Raw genomic sequence first — 21,154 nt, forward strand, 5'->3', positions numbered from 1 at the left:
GCTCTATCAGCCCAAGAAGAGTCATAACTGCATGTGTAAAAACAATAGTCCTTGTTTGCAACAAAGGACGTCGACTCAGTAGTAGAGGAAGGTGCATCAGAAACAGACATCCTTGACTCCTCCTTGGCTATGCGCTTTCTACATTCAGTGATGAAGTGAACTGGCTTCTTGCAATAGTGGTACTTACTCTTCTTGGTTTGCATACCCCCTTGTTTCTTATTGCCCTGTGAAGTGCCTAAAGTCCTAGAGTTCTGTAGAGCATTCTTTGATTGGCTGCCCTTGCCCTTCTGTCATGCCATAAAAGCCTGCTCAGAGGCTATAACATCCACACCACTATTCTTTTGTGTCTCCTTCTCCTCTAGAGCAAACTGACCACCTGAAGGAAAGTAAGTGGTTGTGGAGCAATCTTCATGGTGAGGTTCAAGGCCGTATGAAAGGCCAAGTACGAGAGCGGAAATGAATTCAAGGTAGCAAATATCAACTGGGCATCTAAGTAATACTCATCAACATTCATAAGTCGCTCACACATAGATTCACCCTTATCCATCTTCACTCTGTCTCAAGCTCTTTCTTCAAGAAAGAGATGTGGGTCTCATTCTTTCCAGCAAACATCTGCTCCAAGGTTAGCCAAGCTTTTCGTGAAGAAGTTGCAGACCAAATGTGAGGGATAATAGACAGCTGAACTGCCAATGCAATCAGTGACAAAGCCTGTGCATTTTGTGTATCCCATGCCATTTTATTTAGGTGATCTTGCATAGATTCACCCTCATCCATCTTCACTCTCTCAAGCTCTTTCTTCAAGAAAGATATGCGGGTCTCATTCTTTCCAGCAAATATCTGCTCCAAGGTAAGCCAAGCTTCTCGTGAAGAAGTTGCAGACAAAATGTGAGGGATAATAGACGGGCTGAACTGCCAATGCAATTAGTGACAAAGCCTGTGCATCCCGTGTATCCAATGCCTTTTGTGCTGTTGATCTCTTGGGAAGTGGTTGAGCTGGAGCAGGTTGAACAGGCTGAGTTGCCCGTTGTCCACGTCCTCCTAGAGAAGTAGCAGCAAGAGCCACAAATCCGGGTCTAATTTCTTCATTGCTGACATAACCGCAAAAATTCTTCGCTATTAGCACATTCTTCATCATGAAGGACCAAAGTGAATAGTTGTTACCATCCAACCTATCTTCCTTGGATACGTAAGTAAATACATCACCTCCTGATTTGCCATGATAAACAATGTTGATTAGAGAGCAAAAGAGCAATGTCCCAAGCTGGACTAACCTGGAAATCTCAGAATTTTCAGAAATTACAGCAAGTAATTTTCTGTAATTAGCGAATTGAAGCACACTCTGTCAAAATTGTCTGAAATGCACGCAGTCCAACTCGTCCAAGAAGCACTGTAGATGCAAAAGCCCCAAAATTTCTTGCCCCAAAATGCTCAAAATCAGTCTATTTCAGACTTGAGCTGTGCTACATTTACCAATGTCTGCTCAAGACCCAAAAACCCCAAAATCTTGACTGATTTGCCAAGAAATCTCTGCAATAATCGTGTCCCAGACACATATTGAAGCTGGTAGTGCTTGCTTGGGCAAAAACCCCTTCCCCAGAAGTGGGTGTTGCTAATGAGCAGTTGACTAGCTTCAGGCCAGAGTAGAGAGAGAGGACTGAGCTGAACACAACTCTGATACCAACTGTGAGAGCAGGAATGGATTGAAGCTCAGCTGAGTGGAGTAGACAGTGTAGAGTGTGAGAGCACGACACCCAATGCAATGATTTGAAGTGTAAGGTGTAAGTACAAAGTACAACCCTTAAACCTTAGGGTTGTAAGAGGGTGTTCACACCCGAAGAGTGTGAAACACGATAAGTGCCCAAAATTGTGTATCATATGCACATAAAATAAAGGGTATAAATCTGGGGTTAAAAACCTCTCGTACAGAGAGTAAAAAGTGCCCTAGTGTCCTACTGAGGATCATTGACACTCCTCGTGAGTGTAGGCGTGAGTGAAACCCAACATATCCAAAGTCCACATCTAGGATTTTAGGCTTTTTGGGCCTATTTTTGAGTTTGTAATTCATGCCATTTTTCCCTTTTTTATTTATCCTATTGGAAGGTGGCCAACATCTAGATCGAACCTTTGTTTCTACCAAGGTTGGGTGCTTTCTTCACCTAGTTCAATAGATTCACACTTATTTGCAAGAGCATTCTAGCTCTTGTTCACCAACCGTTTTGTTTATTTGCTGATTTATTTTATGTGTGCAAGTTATTTTGTGTTCATCAGCCCTTTAGATTATTTCTGAGGGCCAATCTCATGGTTTTGTTGTGGGGACTTAACCCAGGTGGATTGGGTGAGAGCCCTTAGATTGTTCGGGTTCTTGCTCACAATATATGGCTAGGATTTTAGGCTTTTTTGGTCTATACTTGGGACCGTAATTTAAGCCAAAATCTACATTGAACGTTTGTTTGTACCAGGGTTGGTTGCTTTCTTCACCTAGTTTGATAGATTCACACTTATGTGCTCTTCTTCAAGATGGTGCCTAAATCTCTAGATAGTTTAGGGCTTTTTTTTGGGGGGGCGGGGGGGGGGGGGGGGGGGGGAGAGAGAGTATTAGCTAAATAAGAAGCTTCAACCAACCCCTAATTATTGGTAATCTTAGAGATGTTGAATAATGATATGATTGTTGCTTGTGCAAGCAAGCAAGCTCACCGTTACTCATAGGGTGTCCTCAATGGAGGTAGAATTACAACACTTCGATGATCATCTGCCAAAATGGTTGATAATGATTTTGCATGATTTTTCAGCATTACTAGAGATGGTTGGGAGTTGAAGTTTGGGTTCTTTTGGGTTCAGGTTGGGTGTAAGAGTTGCAACACTTTGAGGTAAGCTAGCTTGAGGACATGCAATCGTGCTCAAAGGACCCATGAAAGTGAGGAATCACCATAATGCAGTTCTCATGGACATTGTTGGATGGTTCTCTTCTAACAATTTGGCCAAGGTGTTTCGTTCTCATGGAACTAGAGAGTTTGTGGGATGCGTCTCTTCTAACAATATATTGGGTCTATATGTGTTTGTCAATAGTTATTGTATGGCCCACAAAATTATGGTATCTATGGGGTGGAAATTATATAGCTTTTTGGTATCTAGGCTGTTGATTGCTCCCTTTAGAGGTTGTCCCCACTGGAGCAGACAAATTGAGTGAGTTGTGGCAGCCAAGGTGGCGACCTAGCAGTAGGTGTGTGCCCATTAATTGTGACTTCCTAGTCCACTTTGTCCAGATGGTAGCTATTTGTTAATAGTAGGCATCAGCTTTTTTCGAATGGTCCTTGGGAGCATGTATTGTTGGGTTTGGGGAGCTATTGGTATTTCATGAGAAGGGTACGTAGTTGGATCATGGACTTGCTTTTTTCCAGTGGTCCTTTGCAGCATGTGTTGTTGGGTTTTGGGAGCTGTAAGTGTGTCAGAGGTTCTTTGGGGCTTCTTTGTGATGGTAGGATGTGTGGAATTCTTGTTGTCTTGGTGGCAGTTTTGGCCTGCAGGAGGTTTAGAGTTGAGAGTGATTATGGGTGAGACATGTGGCCAGCCAACATTTTTTGCTTCAATGTCATGATGGATACTAGACTAGGGGCGAGATGAGCTCTGTGGTACTAGCAGATACCCAAGACTATTAAGACTCTTGGGAGACATTTTAGATGCACACACCGAAATTAGAGCAATTGACCCTCAAGAGTGCTTTTGCAACACACATGTGCTTCTCCTTGTCAAAGGATTCAGTGCACATTTCTAGAATAAGTTTCCATGAAAGAATATTCAGATGTTGGTGGATATTCATGCTAATCTTCCTATATTTATAAACAGAAGGGGGTTTGACAAGTGGTATTGCAACTTCCAATGGCTCGAGTGTCCTAACAAGGGAGATCTTTATGAGAATGACAAGAGAAGGATGCTGACAGTGTGATGATGGTGAGAAGGAGATCATTGGTCATGTGTGATATATGAGGCAGCTACCATTTTCACTGTAATAGATCAGGAATTATGGAGTCTAGACTCTCTTCCTTTCTGGGCGGTTTAGGCATCCACATGCCTATTGTAGTTCAAATGAATAATATGAATTTTAAAAGTGTCTTGTTTGTTGAAAAATAGGGATATGTGGTTTTAACACATCCCTTATAATTGATATTCAGCCCCAGGGTCTGAACCATATTGCAATCATATTTATATACTTATCTGCATTTGCCTTATGGAAACATGGATAGTCTATGATCTCAGCTTCCTGGTTGCTGCCTTGTGTTTCTCCCTGCACATGCTGTACCTGGTTTTGGGCGATTTTCTCACATCCCTGTTTGTGCACTCACTTGTATTCACTGCCCTTTGTTGTTGTGAGGTAGGGTTGGAGTAAGCCAGAGGTGGCTGAATATGCTATCAAAGTTAGGTTATTGTGCAAGAGATGCCAGTGTGAGATTGATGATCAAGAGCGATACTGCATCCTAAAACCCTTTACAATGAGTATGTGCTTGATCACGTAAGCTCACAGCAAGTAGTTGGGCCTGTCCCACTTGTTCTCTTTTGCGATTATGCAAATAATCTCTACCGTGTTTTCAATGCATCAAGGGACACTGCTAGCTGAAAAACAATGCAATCAGGGTGCTCACTTAACCAAGTAAAATAATAAGAGACATGATGCTAAATAACTGTCATTTTGTAATGGCACAGCAGGAAATTAGGACATTCTGGGGTCAAGAGAATTTATGTGTTAGCTCTAGCACCAGCAAGCTCTAAGGCGAATGCTGTAAACAACAATATTAGAAAAATTCCTGGACAAGCCGGAGCTGGCATGATCAACCTAATGAAGACAACCTTAGAAGGTGCACCCAGGAGGCCCAAGAACATGTGCAGGGATTCCAAATTTGGAACAAGTGAACCCAGATTTGAAACTCCTTGCCGAATGTTGACCAAAAAAAAACAGAAAGCTGAAAGGATTATTATGAGTATGCAGCCCCAAATGCACAATAGGTTTCAACTTTCTTTTCAAGATTAAGTCAAACTCCTGCCATTGTTGAATTTTCTGCGGTGCAGCAAACTTAGCTTGCACGTTTTCTTAGAGGCTTCATTCTGGGTTGTGTGGATGCACATACCAGCTGTGAGATGCTTTTACTCTGGCCCAGGCAGGCCAGGGCAACAAGCGAGTGGATAGAATGAGCAAGAGTTGCCTTGTCTGTTTGAATGACTGAAACAAAGGTGCATAGTACTACAAAGAATTCAATTTAGTTCCCTTTTTTTGTTGTTTTTGTTTTGTTTTTGTTTTTTTTTTTTGTTTTGGGTTGGGGGGGGGGGGGGGGGGGGGGGGGGGGGGGGTGCGCGCGGGGCACAAAGCCTTTAGAATTATAAGCAGGTTAAATGTGTTGCAGTCATTGATGTCATATTTCAGAGGTCACTTAATGAACGTTAGCAGTTATTATTCACACATTTTCTATATTTATCTTCAATCATACACATTGTTTTGTCGCATAAAGAAAAGAATCGTTTCAATGGATATTCATCACTATGAGTTACCTTTTGTTTTCAGGTGAAGTCTAATGCAAGCCATCTCCTGTGTGGATTTATATGCATGTTCTGTATGCAGGACAGCAAAAGGTCAGCCACCAATCACATTTGCAATTGCAACACAGCAATCAAGTGATGTGACTGTATCTATTTGTCCCTGCTTCACAATTTCTGCTATGGATGGGGAGTTCTCGGCAAGAGATATGTGGCTAGAAATGAAAGAGGTATATCAAGACAAAATCTAACTGCAGTCATTTCCCTGTGTTTGTATTGAGAGAAAACTTATGGTATTCATCTCATTTTATAAACTTTAGTGTTTGTACATGATGCTAACAAGTACATCGTACTTGTAACTCTAGCATGGTGCTTTCGACAAGAAACATCAGGAAAGCCTCCCCACAACATTGTCACCTCATGGAGGATCTATTGGTGCTGCTGTTTCAGCTTCAGTGTTCCTCCAACCTCATGAGAGAAAAACAGTAACATTCTCATTAGCTTGGGATTCGCCGAAAGTTCATTTTGCAAAAGGCCATTCATACTACAGGTAAGGTCAGGCCTGTCATCTCAACTTCAGTGACTTTTATCGTGGTATAATGACAAGCTCCGTGTATCTGGAGACAGGAGATACACAAAGTTTTATGGATTTTCTGGAAAAGCTGCTACAAGGTTGGCTCATGATGCTTTACTTAGTAAGAATCTATGAACTTGATGTTGTTGTCCTGTCTTAGTTGAGATGAGCCACTCTGTGTCTTTTATGGGGTTTGAGTATAACTTCTGGCTGGATTTACTAGCTCTTAGAGTCAACACTGGTAATATAAGCTTCTAAGAGTAATTGATATAGTTGCCTGCCATGCTGTAATCATGTTCAGATTTCCCAAAATGGGAGATGGCTATTGAAAGATGGCAAGATCCAATTCTCAAGAATACAAATCTTCCTGAATGGTAAGGCTTTTGCAACCATTACTTTGTAGCCTTCCTTTGTGCAGGTGCGGAGTCCACTGTTGCAGTTACACATGGTGTACTTCACGTGCACATCCACACTAGCATCCATTTAGACAGGATAGTGCTTCAAAAGACTGCTCACATATTGAGATCTGGACTGTACTTTACTACAAAATGAGCATCACAATAACAATATAGGATCTTCGTCGTTCATTTAAAGAAACCTAGTGTATAAAGCAGTATTATCATGTCAATGTGTTTTAAAAATGTGGCAATCTGGATTGGAACTTAACAAAATGTTTATGAATGATTGAAAATTGCACACTACTAGCTCATATGGTTGGATATTCATGGGCAAATGATATTCATTGTGTCTTTCAGGTACCGATTCACATTGTTTAATGAATTGTATTACCTAGTTGCAGGGGGGACTGTCTGGACAGGTGAATAAGATATAATTTTTCCAATTGCAATCAATAGGTGATTAGGCAGTGCTAAGGCTTTAGTGCAACACATTGTTAACTCAAATCTTTATCCAGAATGTGAAATGTCATCAATGGCTGGAGAGGCAAAGGTTTCAACTGCAAATGAGAACAACAGGGCTTCAGCAATGGAACCTGGTCCAGTGGGATTTAGTAATGACGAACCTACACCAGACTCTTCATTTGAGCAAGGTTGTGAAAAAACAGATTCAAGAATTGCAGCTGATGAAGCAGATTCAATGGAGAAAACCGAGCTTGAGTTTGAATCTTCTGCAATAAAAAATGAGGACAGTTCAATGGAAGGCCTAGGGGAAGAGGATCTACCAGTATCACATGAGCCAGAAAATGAAGTTTCAATTAGCAAGAGTACCAATGATTTCTTGCTAAACGATGATGATGATGCTGTTGGTCGATTTCTGTATCTAGAGGGATTGGAATATTTGATGTGGTGTACATATGATGTACACTTTTATGCATCATATGCTCTGCTTGCACTATTTCCAAAGTTGGAGCTAAGCATCCAGCTGGAGTTTGCATCTGCAACCTTAAAAGAAAATCCTAAAAGGACTAAATTCCTCACTGAAGCTGACTGGGGTGTTAGAAAGGTCCTTGGAGCAGTGCCTCATGATCTTGGCATGCATGATCCATGGAATGAGGTCAATGCCTACAATATACATGATACTGGCCGGTGGAAAGACCTGAACTCCAAGTTTGTAGTTCAGGTGTATAGAGATTTCTCAGCAACACAGGATATGGCATTTGCTCTGAAGGCATGGCCAGCGGTTTTCACCGCAATGGCTTATATGGACAAGTTTGATAGAGATCGGGATGGTCTCATTGAGAATGATGGATTCCCAGATCAAACATATGATACATGGACAGTGCATGGTGTTAGTGCCTATTGTGGGGGTTTGTGGCTTGCAGCTTTGCAGGCTGCTGCTACCATGGCTGAAAGACTAAATTATAGTGGTGCAGCAAAGAGCTTTAGAGCAAAATTTGATCAAGCAAGGGATGCGTATGAGAAGAAACTGTGGAATGGTTCCTATTATAACTATGATAGTGGTGTGAGCAGTAATAGCAACTCAATACAAGCCGATCAGCTAGCTGGTCAGTGGTACACATATTCTTCAGGTTTACCACCCTTATTTGAAGAGGGAAGGATCAAAAGTTGTTTGGCAAAGATTTATGAGTTCAATGTCATGAAAGTGAGAGGTGGGAGATTTGGTGCTGTAAATGGTATGCATCCAAATGGAAAAGTTGACGAGACATGCATGCAGTCTCGTGAGATATGGACTGGTGTTACATATGCTGTAGCTGCCACTATGATTCATGCAGGCATGATAGAACAGGCTTTTACTACTGCAGAAGGAATATTTCATGCTGGCTGGTCTGAAGAAGGATTTGGGTGAGATGTGCTTCTCTTTCCTTATCCCATCAAACTTGAATGCTCAGTTAGAGATGTATGCCCTGTTAAGATGATCAGCTTCGTTAGAGATTAATGTCCTGTTGAGACATTGAGAACTGGCTTTTATGTCTGTGAACCATGTTGTCAGATTTATGGAAGTGACTTGCTTAAATCAACCTGCTCATAAGATAGTTGCAGCAATATTATCCATTCTAGTGGACCTGACTATGTACATCTTGGGTTTCCAGTAACACTTTGTAGGTGTCAAATTATGTCTATTTGTTTAAAAATCTATGTCTGCTCTAGGAGTATTGTCAGACTAGATATGACATGTTGAAGATGTGCATAAGTGCTGAAGCTTTTCTAGTTTAATTATCAATGTGTTTTTGGATGGTTCTCACTGACCATCCAGTTCCTTAGGTAACACACACAATCAATGAAAGAAACCATCTGGATGTCTATGACCTAATTTGGTTTTGTTTGTAGCTAGAGCCTTTGCTATCTGTTCCATGATATCAAGTTGAGTAGTAACCGAACTTAACAAGATTTGGCTCTACATTGATGAGCAACTTACAAGTTTCTTGCTTAACAGGTATTGGTTTCAGACACCTGAAGGTTGGACAGTAAATGGGCATTACAGGTCACTGGCCTACATGAGACCACTTTCTATCTGGGCTATGCAGAGGGCTCTTGAAACCTCTGTAGTGGACACCCTAAAGTTGGATAAAAGCAACTCATTCATTTCTCAGTTTGGCTTTACTGCAGTTTCAGAGGCTTTAGGAAGAGTCCAAAAACCCCAACTGGACAAGTGCCTCAGGTGCTTGCATGACTGTGTGTGCCATAAGTGTTAATGGAATGGGTTTTCGTTTTTCTGTCATAAGAGTCAAGAATGTCCCTTATCATATCTATTAAACAATCTAGCCTTAATGGCTAAAGACTCAAGAATGTCCCTTATCATATCTATTAAACAATCAAGCCTTAATGGCTACTCCAATTTTCATCCAGACAGAGTTCATGTGGGAGATCCGATTTCTAGTCACATTCTTTGCTGATTGTATATCCAGTGCATGGTTCTTGACAGATTTCAGCCTGTGAAGCTATCAGGTTTCAGGTTTCTTTTGAGACTTATCTGTCATTTTATGATTTGAAACAGGATCATTTTATAGATTGCTCCATTCAGTAGACTGATGTGTACGTGTTAATGGGGATGATTTTTCAAAGAATGACGATTCTCCATTGTCCGATAAGTATCTATGGCTTTATACTGGAGGTTTGTGTTAGCAGACCTTCGTTTCTTATTATGTAATTATATTCTTCAGCACTCATGCAGGCATTCAATTGGGGTTTAATGTGGTTGCACCAGGAATATTAGAAATTTGATGGGTCAAAAGATTCTCGAGAAGTTGTTTGAATTATTTCATGAGGGCCCATGTCTGGCTGTGAAGTGGGAAATGTTCACTTCCGACTCCATACCTTGTGCTTTTGTCCTGAATTATCGATTGCCCATACCTCAAAGTCAATATTGTTGAAGTAAACAGTTCTGCCTTTACTGTCATCTCGCAAAAGATGCCATAACCAAGTATTTCAGGATATGGCATGAAGTACAGTGGGTGATTATGTGTGGTAAAACTGTAAGTATATTATTATTGTTGTTATTCAGAGAGAAAAATCTACTACTAAATCTCCTTGGACAAAGTACCCCAAGGCATAGTGCAGTATATCCCATCTTTGGATTAAAGTGATACTGTGCAGAGCAAAACTGCGTCCTTCTGTAATTAAATGGTATGATATGGCATCAAGTATAGTTGGTGTTTGATGAGTGGTGAAACTGTAACTATTATTTACGACCTGCTACTCGTGTTTTTTGGTCCTGCCAAAAATGCAGGACATAAGCACTGTGTGCCCCTTACTAAGCCAACGTCATTAAGGTTGACGTAATTACAAACGATGTGATACATTTAGTTCTTATGATTTTTGGTCCTGCAAAAAAAGGCAGGATATAGGCACAGTGTGCCCCTTATTAAGCCAAAGTAATTAGGTTAATAAAGATAAGTCTTTAAACGTTACATGACAATATATGGATGGAGTTGAGGTGAATCTTGACATTTAATAACTCACCTGCTCTTTGTTGTTGCATGTGACATGCTGTTCTCTTTTCAGGTGGGACATTGTTGCATTTACTATTTCTACCCTTCAAGACTATTGCGTTTTGGTTTCTAGCTTGGTATCTTTCTAGCCTCATCATCATTGACTGATGTTTAGAGCCGTCGGGATTTGTCTCCAGTAGATGTAACTCTTCAACTGCTTCCTTATGTTTTCCTTCTTTAACCCAAAAAATAACAAAAATATAATTACAAAACGTCACATAGCTGCACCTGTAAAAAAAACACGAAAAGACAAAAACACAAACTAAGAAGAAAGATAACTCTAGAGTAAATGAATGAATGCTGTAAATGAAAGATAGAGTGTAAAAGATGCTCCAGACAGCGTAGCAACTGATCACTCTCATGAAAGCAAAGTGAGGTTATTGTAGGCAAGCCGTCCGCCTTGAAGATCATTGTTCTTTCATCGAGACGGTTATTATTTTGTAATATGATGCATGCGAACTCATGCTGGTTGGCTCTTTGGAATGCCTGTCATCGACTTGGCTCGACTACATTTTTAAGTAAACTGTAACATCTTTCATTCTCGTGATCTGCTTGGAACATTGGGTCGAATGGAAAGCTTTTACGATGGAGCTCTATAATCCTTTCAATAGATTGCATGCTAAAGATGCAAAGACCAGTCCTTGGATGTGGATGTTCTACTATAGCCATGTACTTATGGATCAATGGATTATATAGCATGTTGAAAGCAAACACATCCGCAAAATATCGGATCTAGTCAAGTCAATTCTAGCAGATGGTTGCAAAAGCGATCCATCATTCCACGAGACTAGAGGGTTATTAAGAATAGATCAACAGTCCAAGGTTCTCGTTGTTGGCATGCAAGGATGAGAATAGTGCTTGACAAAGCGTTGTAACTTGTATTTCTTCTATAGATGGATCGTTCTTTTGCAAGTTGATAGCATGAAGTTGCATTGTGACTATACCACACGATGCGTACATTGTTGGTCTTCCAATGATGCTTTCACATTCTATCACCCAAGATGATTCGAATTTTTCTATGTTGTACCAAGTTGCGACAAACGGTTTTAGTGATGTTTTTTTAGAAGCCATAGTTTTTCTTTTTCTAGAAGTCTTGAAGGATGCCTTGTGACTTTGTTTCCTTGTAGCATCCATTGATGCTGATGAGAACAATATGTTTTTATATAAAACTACAGTATACTTGTTCACAAAAAAACATGCTATACTTCGTAATTTTATTTTTTTAAAGATAGTTTATTTTTTCAAAGTGCAAGGATGATAATATTTTCTTCTTAATAGTAATTCTAATAAAATCAGTAAACAACAATACTTCAAAAACTAAGAAAAAACTAAATGAAATGAAAAAACATGCTATATAGTAAATAATTATGGGAGAAGGTGTCATTCCCTCGTCCATTCAAAATATCATGTTTATTAAAATTTTACATTTTTGTTTTTGTCAATACGTTCAAAAGTTCATTACACTTTCATTTCACCATATGTTTAAAAGATCGTTTTTTTTTTTCATTTTTGTTTCACTACTACTAGTATTTACTAATCCTAAAAAGAACGCATGACAATATTTAGGTTTGTTTGTTCTTGAAGTTTTTGATTATCTCCAATCATTGATTAAAATGGTTATAGTCATCTCCTACATGTAAGGTGTACGATTGAATGCTCTTACACACAAAGTTCTTTCTTTGCCTTCTGTAGCTCCTTTTTGGGTTGCTTCATGCCACAGTGAAGAGTTTAGGTGACATTTTAGAAAAATGTAAATAAAGTTGTGGATGACTTTCTGTACCCTTGCAGTGCTTGAAATCTCATAATGAGGGTTTTCCTATCTTCCTATCCTACAAATTAATGGACCTCAACGATTGTCAGATGTCTGAATCCTGATTCTTGTTTTTTGAATTCTGTTTGATTCACATGCTTTTCGAAAGTAACCTCAAAAAGTAAATTTCAGCTTCCATTGGTGATCATTCACAGGGACATCTCTGTTCCGACATCTCCTTGCAAACAAAGTTGACCCCAAGGAGATTTTCAAAGATATTTGAAAAGCCCAGGTCATGGCAGGGCTTCTTTAGTGATATGATCTTGAATATAATACTATCTGAAGAACTCGAGCTATTTGCACAGGTGAAAGTAGGCTTCCATCTTCAACATGTAGCCAATATCAAGTTTCACGAGAGCTTCAATGTTACAACTCCAGATATTCTCTAAATGTCTGAGTAATGAGTCTATGGTGCAAACCTTTCAGGAACATCATTACTCAATGGTGCTGTCATTTCAACGAAGTTTTGCTGTTGATTTTCCTTTTGCCCTACATATGGATGACTAGAACAAGAAGAAATGCAGTCTAAGTTCATGAATGTTTTGGTGACACATGGAATGAGGCAATGAGGTGGCATATTATCAATTAAAGAGAGGGCAATGAAGCAAAGATACACGAAAATGCATGCGAGGTTGATCTAATTACTGGCCTAATACATGACCCATCATCCTTGCCAAACATACCTCAATAAACCTCTTTCACCTTGTGTATTGGTGTCGCCTCTTGATGGTCTTCATTGTTCAAGTTGTGTAAATCTTAATGTCTCTCCTCCAAATTGTATATGCCTTTTGTGGAGGATCTCTGATTTTGCCTCTCATCTCAAGTTTTTTGATCCTTTGTAATAATCATTTTAGTCATGGTAACTCCTTTTCTTTTTTTAAAAATCATTATAGTTCTACCTTTCCAATGCCATTGAATGAAAAAAATAGTGACATGGTAAATAGATTATGAAATTGACCATCATAAAACCAAATGACAAGTGGGAATCTGAATGGTTGCATGCTTATGTTCTAGGCACCACTAAAAGATGCAAAGATGAAGGATAACACAAAGAAGCAATCAAAGGAAACTAGTGCAATATATCTTGTTCCTCTCAAAGAAGGGGTGCTACAGATGACTATCACAAATGACAAAGGAAGATGTGTGTTAAAGGCATACAAGTGTGATTATTCTTTTTGCCCCACTTTCAAGGGGTAAAAGAGTGATTTCACTTACCATAGAAGGTGACAATTGAAGCACATTATTATGTTCATCGTTGGTCTATCATTGGGCCATCATTATAGGTGGTTGATAGTCCTTGTCCAAGGTTGCCAAACAACTACACTTGTTGGAATATAGTCACAATAGTGGGTGACACAAGTACTGTTCATTCACTTCATGCTCTAAAAGAGGAGCAAAATCTACATGCACACGTATATGTATGTGGATGCCTAAACAAAGAGTTGTAATGTAGCTTACAACATCACATCTTCTATCCTACACAACAAAGCACAATTCATGCCTTGCATAATGTAAGAATGATGATCCCAATCATCCTCAAACCTTTAAAGAATCTCCCCTTTGTGTGTGCGGGTGTGTGTGTGTGCGTGTGTGTGTGATGTTTGGCTAACTTTTTGCCATGAGATAACCATAGCTATCTAGATAGCTTTATTGAGAAATCCCCTAGCCCACCTATTTCATAGTCTTTAGGAGAATGCAACTTGTTGCGAGTCCCAAGGTTCACGGTACCTTGTAGTTTTTTTAAAAGGATACAAACCTCTTAAGAGGATGAAATCCATGGCATTATAGTGTCACGGGAACATATTTAGTTAGCATCATTATCAATCATGTGATGGTGAGGTGTGTGCTATCTAGGACTAGTGGATAAAGTGGTTGAATGATACGAGTTTTTCCATGTTGGATTTTTTCTCACAAAGAAGTATTAGAATCATTCCATAAGCAATGATTGAACAATTCTATTAATACAACATTTCATGAGATGCATGGTTCAATGTAGGCTAGAACCAACATTCTATTTTTGCTTTAACACTCCTAAGGGAATGATACAATAAGTGATTAAGAAAAGGGTTGTAAGTGTGATATCTTATGTGATAGGAAGAAAGAAAAATGTTGAGGCAACAAGGGGTTGCAATTGGGTGGAAAGGGCTTCTCTTTAGCCTCGAAACACAAAGGTATGCAATCTCATTCCGATTTGCAAGTTGATGAATGGCGGTCTATATTGGGAAAGGGGTGTTTGCACGACTAAATCTCTACAAAGTAGTCTTTCTTTTTTCTATTACTCAAAGGCCTACTATTGTTAATGTCTATCCTCTTGTACACTCTCCCAAGTTCATGGCTTAACATCGTTTGCTTCTCAATTTATTGAGTGGCCCTCCAAAAATTAAGGCATGTGAGACCAATTCATGCTCAAGGTCTTGGTTTGTCTCGGTTGTTCATCACTTTTCTTCAATTAAAACTTGAAAATGATGACTCATGCTCCTATAAACATCTTATACTTCACATCTTTGTAATAGTAGAAGAGTTGTGTAATGCGTATATTATAGGGAACTTTGCAGGCATAACTTTATATCTGTGCTATACCCTTCAAAAAATGTTTGCTAGTAGTTATCTTATATAACATTTAATAGGCCTATAAATTTATTATAGCACCCATAGTTACAAAAACTCTTTATCATAACTTGTTAGTAGACTCATCTTGGCCATTTTCTTAAGGGTTGTACGAAGATGACTTTTGGTTGAATGACCAAGAAGATAGACCATAGATAATTGTCTCATTCAACAAGTGCTTTCCTTGGTCACTTACCAATTGAATAGGAGCAAAGGTAAACCCTTCTTTTCGCTTCCACAAGTCACTATAGGCCCCTTTTTTGTCAAAGAACCACTAATTTTGGCTCCATTGTGTCCACAATTTGCTAAAGTGCCATGGAGGTTACCATTTTTGCTAAGAAATGCTTCAAATTTAACTAGAGTTAATTGTAGAAGCAACCAAGATTTGTAACCAAAGTTATATATTCTAACTACATACAACATAGCTAAAGCTTGAAAATGACCTACTAGTTGGATCTTATTATAGATCTAATACCGACGAAATGAAAGGAACTTAGCCTAGCCAAAATCTAATAAGAGAATTGAACATGGAGTAATTTGGCTATTGGGCAATGGAAAGAAGCCATAGCTTAACGGTGTTAAATTGAGAAAATGAATAGGAAACTAAAAATTTGGAACTAACTTCACAAAGTTTGATTGATCATAATGATAAAGTGTTTATAATAGTACACTATGCCCTATTTATAGTTCTCCTCCAAGACTAACTAGTGTCAATTATTTTTAGGTTATTTACAAGGCTTGGACTTCATCGTCTGTTGTCTTTCATTACACATATTCAAGGAATAAATCTCACAAGACAATAGGATATAATAAATTCATACTTAAAAATTCTTTTGAAATTAAACTAGAATCGTTGCTTGTTGCCACACATTGGTAAAATCATGTAATTCTAGATTCAGAAGATGATAGGAGACATTAACTTAATACTTAGAAATTATGCAAACCATAAAAGAGAATGGCTATATTTAGTTGCACGTTGGTAAAAGCATGTAATTTTAGCCAGTGATATGTGAAAAATTTATCAAAAGATTGAATATTAGTAGTTTTGCTTGAGTGATGTGATCACTTACATTAGGAAACATGGTCATATTAAATGTGTGGATCTCCCTTCTCATTTAAATGATAAAATATTGTTTCAGAAGAATTGATTGGTTATTGCTTAAGTTGAATATTATGTGTAATGTATATCCAAGAAATTTGTTAAAAACTTTTGCCCTATGTCTAGATATTGGGCAAGAGTGAGTAGATTGTACTTCCCCCAAAGGCAACTAGTAGGGTTTGGTTGAGCTGGTTTTTGTTTTTCCTATGAGTGTTGAATCAATATCCTCGTAGGAAGGTCACATAAGGAACGTTCCCTCCTAGGGCATCATGTAACTAGGGGGACTCTAGTTGAAAAAGAAGTAATTACGTAGTTTAGCCCTAAGATGGAGAAGAAATCCATATCAATTTGATGTGGTGAGCATCAGGAGCCCAAAAATTTATGAGCTGGTCACTTTAAGAAAAAGAGCGGGCTTTTTAAATATTTAGCTTTATGAAGAAATCCCATGTAAAGATTATTAATTAATAAAGTTAATGTTTTGAAAGGACTATCATTGTTATTTTTGTGTTCCGTCTAATGAAGACATAAAATAAACCTAGTATTAAAGGATAATTAATGAAGATGATTGTATTTGTTGGATAGTGTGTTAGCATGCATTATTTAGAAAATTAAAGAAAATCCACGTTCCAATGAAAAGTGGACAATCATATTTTCTCGATGGAAAATGATCGATGGCTAGGTAGACCCGATAAGTGGAGTGCTTTTTTCATAAGGAAATATTCAGACGCAAACTTTCCATAGTGTTTGTTCTTAGTTCTCAGCCACATGCCATTTAGGGGAATGGGGATGAGATTTTTCCTTATGAGCAAAGGGGTAGACCTCAACTCCCCCTCTCTCTCATTCTGTATGAATTAAGTGGAGTGATTGATCTACTCTTAGTTTTGGAGGGTCATAATGTGAACACTTAGATAGAGCACTAGAATGTTGCTAGAGACTGCTTTGTCTTGTAGGAACCTTTAGGTTGATCCTCATGGATTGAGGCCACATGGAATACTAGATTCTTGGCTAACTAAATAGCAATCATAGAATCTGAATGTAGTGTATAGACCACATTAGTAATACCAAGGTGCCACCAGATGGCCTAACCAAAGAGCCTTCTTGCAAGTCTCAGTAGCTGCAACATACTCGGCCTCAGAATTAGAGAGGGCCATGGATTTCTACACCATGGAAATTCAAGAAACAACACGACCAGCAAAGGTGAAGACATAGCTAGAGGTGGACTTCCTACTGTTTGCATGTCCTGTATAATCATAGTTAGTGTACCCTACATCTCTTGTATCCTAGCCACCATAATATATGGACATAGTTGTTGTGCCCTTCATGTACCTCCTCATACCCTCGATGGCATCCCAATGATGTTTACAAGGTGTGGCCATATAGCATACCACAACTTCCATTGCAAATGACATATGTCAAGACGAGTGGCATCATGGCATACATCAAATTGCCCACGGTGGATGGATAAGGGATCATGGCCATCTCGGTCTTCTGCTCATAAGACTATAGACAATCGGCCTGACTAACCTTCACATGAGAAGGTAGAGGAAAACCAATAGGCTTATCATCCTGCATATGGAACTGCTGAATGACTTTCTCGATATACTCTTATGTTAGATAAAGGAGCCCCTTAGAAGGATCACACATGATGCGCATCCCAAGAAAATGTGACGCATGTCCTACGTCCTTCATCTCAAAGCTCTTCTTAAACAAAATTTTCAAGGCATCCAGATCATCATGAGCTCTCCCATCAATAAGCATGTTATCCACATAGAGTACCAAAATCATAAGACTGCCATACGAGCCTTCTCCATATATAAACACAGATCCATAGCACTATGGCTATGTCCTTGTGAATGTATAGAAGCATCAAACTTGTGGTACCATTCCATAGATGCCTTCTTAAGGCCATAAACACTATTTTTCAACTTGCACACTAGGTGTTCCCTACCTTTTTCTTCAAAGCCCTTAGGTTTTGCATATAGATCTCATCATGCATGACAACATGTAAAAAAAGGCCACTTTACATCCATTTGATAAAGGTCTAAATCTAGTTGAGCAACCAATGGTAGTATCAAGCATAGGGTTGTCATTTTGACCATAGGAAAATCAACATCATATTCCTTCTTGAAAACCTTAGCTAGCAATCAGGCCTTATAAGTGGGCTTGGGGCATCTAGGGATACTTTTCAGCTTGTGTACCCACTTATATGGCAATGCCTTCTTGCCACTAGGCAAAGGAACCAAATCCCACATATGGTTAGTCTGCAAGGAGTACTCTGACTACATAGCTATGTCCTATGAGGAGTGACTATTATCTTTGTACATGATCTCATCATAAGAGAGAGGCTCACCTACATTTGTCACCATAACATAATCCATGGAGGGTATAAAGTGCTCAAGTTGGCATCTAGCTCTTGTAGAGCATCTCAAAGTAGGCTAATCTTGCACAATAGGTGGATCCTGGGCCACTGGAGCATCGATTGCTATAAGTTGTCTAGTGACTTTATGGGAGCAAAAGGCTTTCTTCTCTGAAAGATCACAATGCGTACCTCAATCACCTGCTTAGAACTGATTATGTATCTTTTTCTCATGGAAAATGACATCATGGCTGTGGATAACCTTGAGAGCTTGCGGATCCCATAGACAATAGCCCATCTCATATGGATCCCCATAACCAAGAAAGATGCATTTCATAGACTAAGGATCTAGCTTATTGCACTTGTCCTTGGGAGCATGGTAGAATGCTTCACAACCAAAGATGCGCAATCAATAGCAATGCAAGGGGTTTGTTTAATCAAGTATACAGGAGTAGAACTACCTCAGCCTAAAAGGCATTCAGTAAGCTTTTCTAGCTAAGCATATTGCAAACTTGCTCTTGAATCATCTCGTTTATGCATTCAACAATACCATTGTAAGGAGGGGTGTAGGGGGCCATCAAATGATGCTTTTTAATACCCTACTCATCACAAAAATGCTCAAGCTTTTGAGACATAATCACGTCCATTAATTGACCTTAGGCATTTTAGTCTATACACAGATGAATTCTCAACAAGAGTAAGTCAACACTGAAAAGTAGACAAGACATCTGATTTTTGCTTAATAGGGTAAGCCCAGACCTTATGTGAGTAATCATCAATGAATGTGACAAAGTACTTCATACCACTTAGCGACTAATAGGGCATGGAACGAGATATAATTAAATGAAAAGAGCCAGAGGCTCACCCATGTGCTTCATGCTAGACTTCTTATGTATATACTATATATCTGCCATCTATATAAACAATGATCACAAGACTCAAAACACTTATAGTCTAGTGGAAGAAGATATTGTAAATTGGTAAGCATTTTCATTTGTTTCAAAGATATGTGCCTAGAACACAATATTAGTGGGTTTGGGAATCTCCCAATTTCCATTTTTTAAATACTAAAAAAGTGGCACCCGGATAACGTGTCCATAAGTTTCTCAAAACCATATGATATGACCTATCATTGGAAAGCTCTTGAAGAATGGAATCTATTGAGCTATAGAGCACTCGATTTGGAGTTATAGTGTTCAAGTTATGACAAATCCAAAGATTTGACCACGTGTCCCAAACTTATGGGAAATTCCCATATTCCCCAATATGGTGTTCTAGGGTGACAATGCCAAAGAGATACACGTGGAACTACAACCACATCTAAAACATGGTCAACTGATCGAGATACAAGCAAAGGATAGAGGATATGAGACTTAGTACCATATACAATAACAAGATTCCCATGGGAAATTTTCCATGAGAAATCACCAAAAGAGACAACATAACCTGTATTATCGAAGGTACCAATAGACATAAGGTTTTTTGTGAGAGTTGGTACATGATATACATAATAAAGAGTGAATATGTTGCCTAAACCAAAACATAACTGGACATCGCAAATACCAACGATCTCCAATTCCAAGTCATTACCCAAATGGACAAATCCAGTCATATTGTAATGGGAGTGAAACCACTCTTTATGAGGGGTCACATGAAAGGAAGCCCCTAAATCTATCAACCAACACTGAGTATATCCTAACAAAGCATCAATCAATTATGAAGCATCCAAAGAAGAAGCTGCCAAGATAAGATTATCAAATAGATCACGATGTACCACGTTAATCTCTTCAATCTTGACACAAGACTTGCTAGGCACAATGTTGCAATCATCATTCTTGTTCCTGAAGTAATAAAATTGAAGGAGCACTTAAAATAGCTGCTTAATCAAGGATATATTCATCCTAGCAACTCTCCTTATGGTGCTCCTATTTTATTCCAAAAGAAGAAAGACAAGACCCTCAAAGTGTGTATCAATTATAGGGGATAAATCAAGTCGCCATTAAGAATAAATATCCCATTTCTCAGATCATTGAGTTGTTGGATTGATTGCAAAAGAATACGATCTTCTCTAAGATTGATTTAAGATCTAAATATTATCAAATTTGGATAAATATGAAGACATACACTAAAGATGGCTTTCAACACTAGGTATGACCATTGCAAATTCATTGTAATGTCTTTTGGGTTTACCAACACTCTTGCTACTTTTAACAGGTTAGTCCAATATATTTTTTTGCCACACCTAAATGAATTTGTCATATTTTTTAATGACATTCTCACCTATTCCAAGACAAAGGAAGAACACCCATGCTATTTGTGCATTGTCTTGGAAATTCTTCATGAGAACCTTATTTTTGCCAAAAAGAAAATTTGCGCATTCTTCAAGACGATGATTGAATACCTAGGATTTATCATTTTGAAGGAATGCATCTTAGTAGACCCTATTAAAGTCAAGGATATTCAAGATTGGCCACCACCTTAGAGTGTTAGAGAAATTTGAGGATTTCTAGGTCTCATAGGGTGGTATAGGATTGTTATCAAAGATTAGTCCTTGATAGTAATACCCATCATTGGAATTTATTAAAAAGCAAGCAAAAATCATGTGGTCATCTCACTAGGGCAAGCTAACTTTGATAAGCTAAAGAAAATTCTTACTATCATCCCCATCCTAAAGCAACAAAATTTTACAAAGGAGTTTGAGGTCATTATTGATGCCAGTATCATAGTGCTAGGATGTGTTCTTACTCAAGAAGGATATCTAGTGGTGTATTCTTCTC

The 21,154-nt window shown here is 38.7% G+C and overlaps 1 protein-coding gene across 3 annotated transcripts in view; it reads left to right on the forward strand.

The window, feature by feature from the left end:
• Nucleotides 1-10,172, forward strand: part of LOC148041832 (Beta-glucosidase, GBA2 type family protein) — a 122,477-nt gene extending 112,305 nt beyond the window's left edge. Inside the window, exons 13-21 of one of the 3 annotated variants that reach the window (XR_015691622.1) lie at nucleotides 5,609-5,753; nucleotides 5,889-6,073; nucleotides 6,151-6,218; nucleotides 6,399-6,471; nucleotides 6,853-6,914; nucleotides 7,011-8,358; nucleotides 8,951-9,175; nucleotides 9,512-9,628; nucleotides 9,722-10,172. Coding sequence is in view for 2 of the 3 variants with exons in the window: in XM_087683021.1 (XP_087539147.1) it covers nucleotides 5,609-5,753; nucleotides 5,889-6,073; nucleotides 6,151-6,218; nucleotides 6,399-6,471; nucleotides 6,853-6,914; nucleotides 7,011-8,358; nucleotides 8,951-9,209 (2,140 nt within the window). In the remaining variant the exon portion in view is untranslated. Of the gene's footprint in view, nucleotides 1-5,608; nucleotides 5,754-5,888; nucleotides 6,074-6,150; nucleotides 6,219-6,398; nucleotides 6,472-6,852; nucleotides 6,915-7,010; nucleotides 8,359-8,950; nucleotides 9,485-9,511 lie in introns of those variants that run through there. The other 2 variants (XM_087683034.1, XM_087683021.1) reach the window with 2 other exon arrangements.
• The last annotated feature ends 10,982 nt before the right edge of the window (nucleotides 10,173-21,154 follow it).

The sequence above is a fragment of the Lygodium microphyllum genome, chromosome 1, assembly GCF_053477565.2.
Source record: "Lygodium microphyllum isolate KBCC chromosome 1, Lygodium_microphyllum_v1.1.10, whole genome shotgun sequence".
NCBI classification, from domain to species: domain Eukaryota; kingdom Viridiplantae; phylum Streptophyta; class Polypodiopsida; order Schizaeales; family Lygodiaceae; genus Lygodium; species Lygodium microphyllum.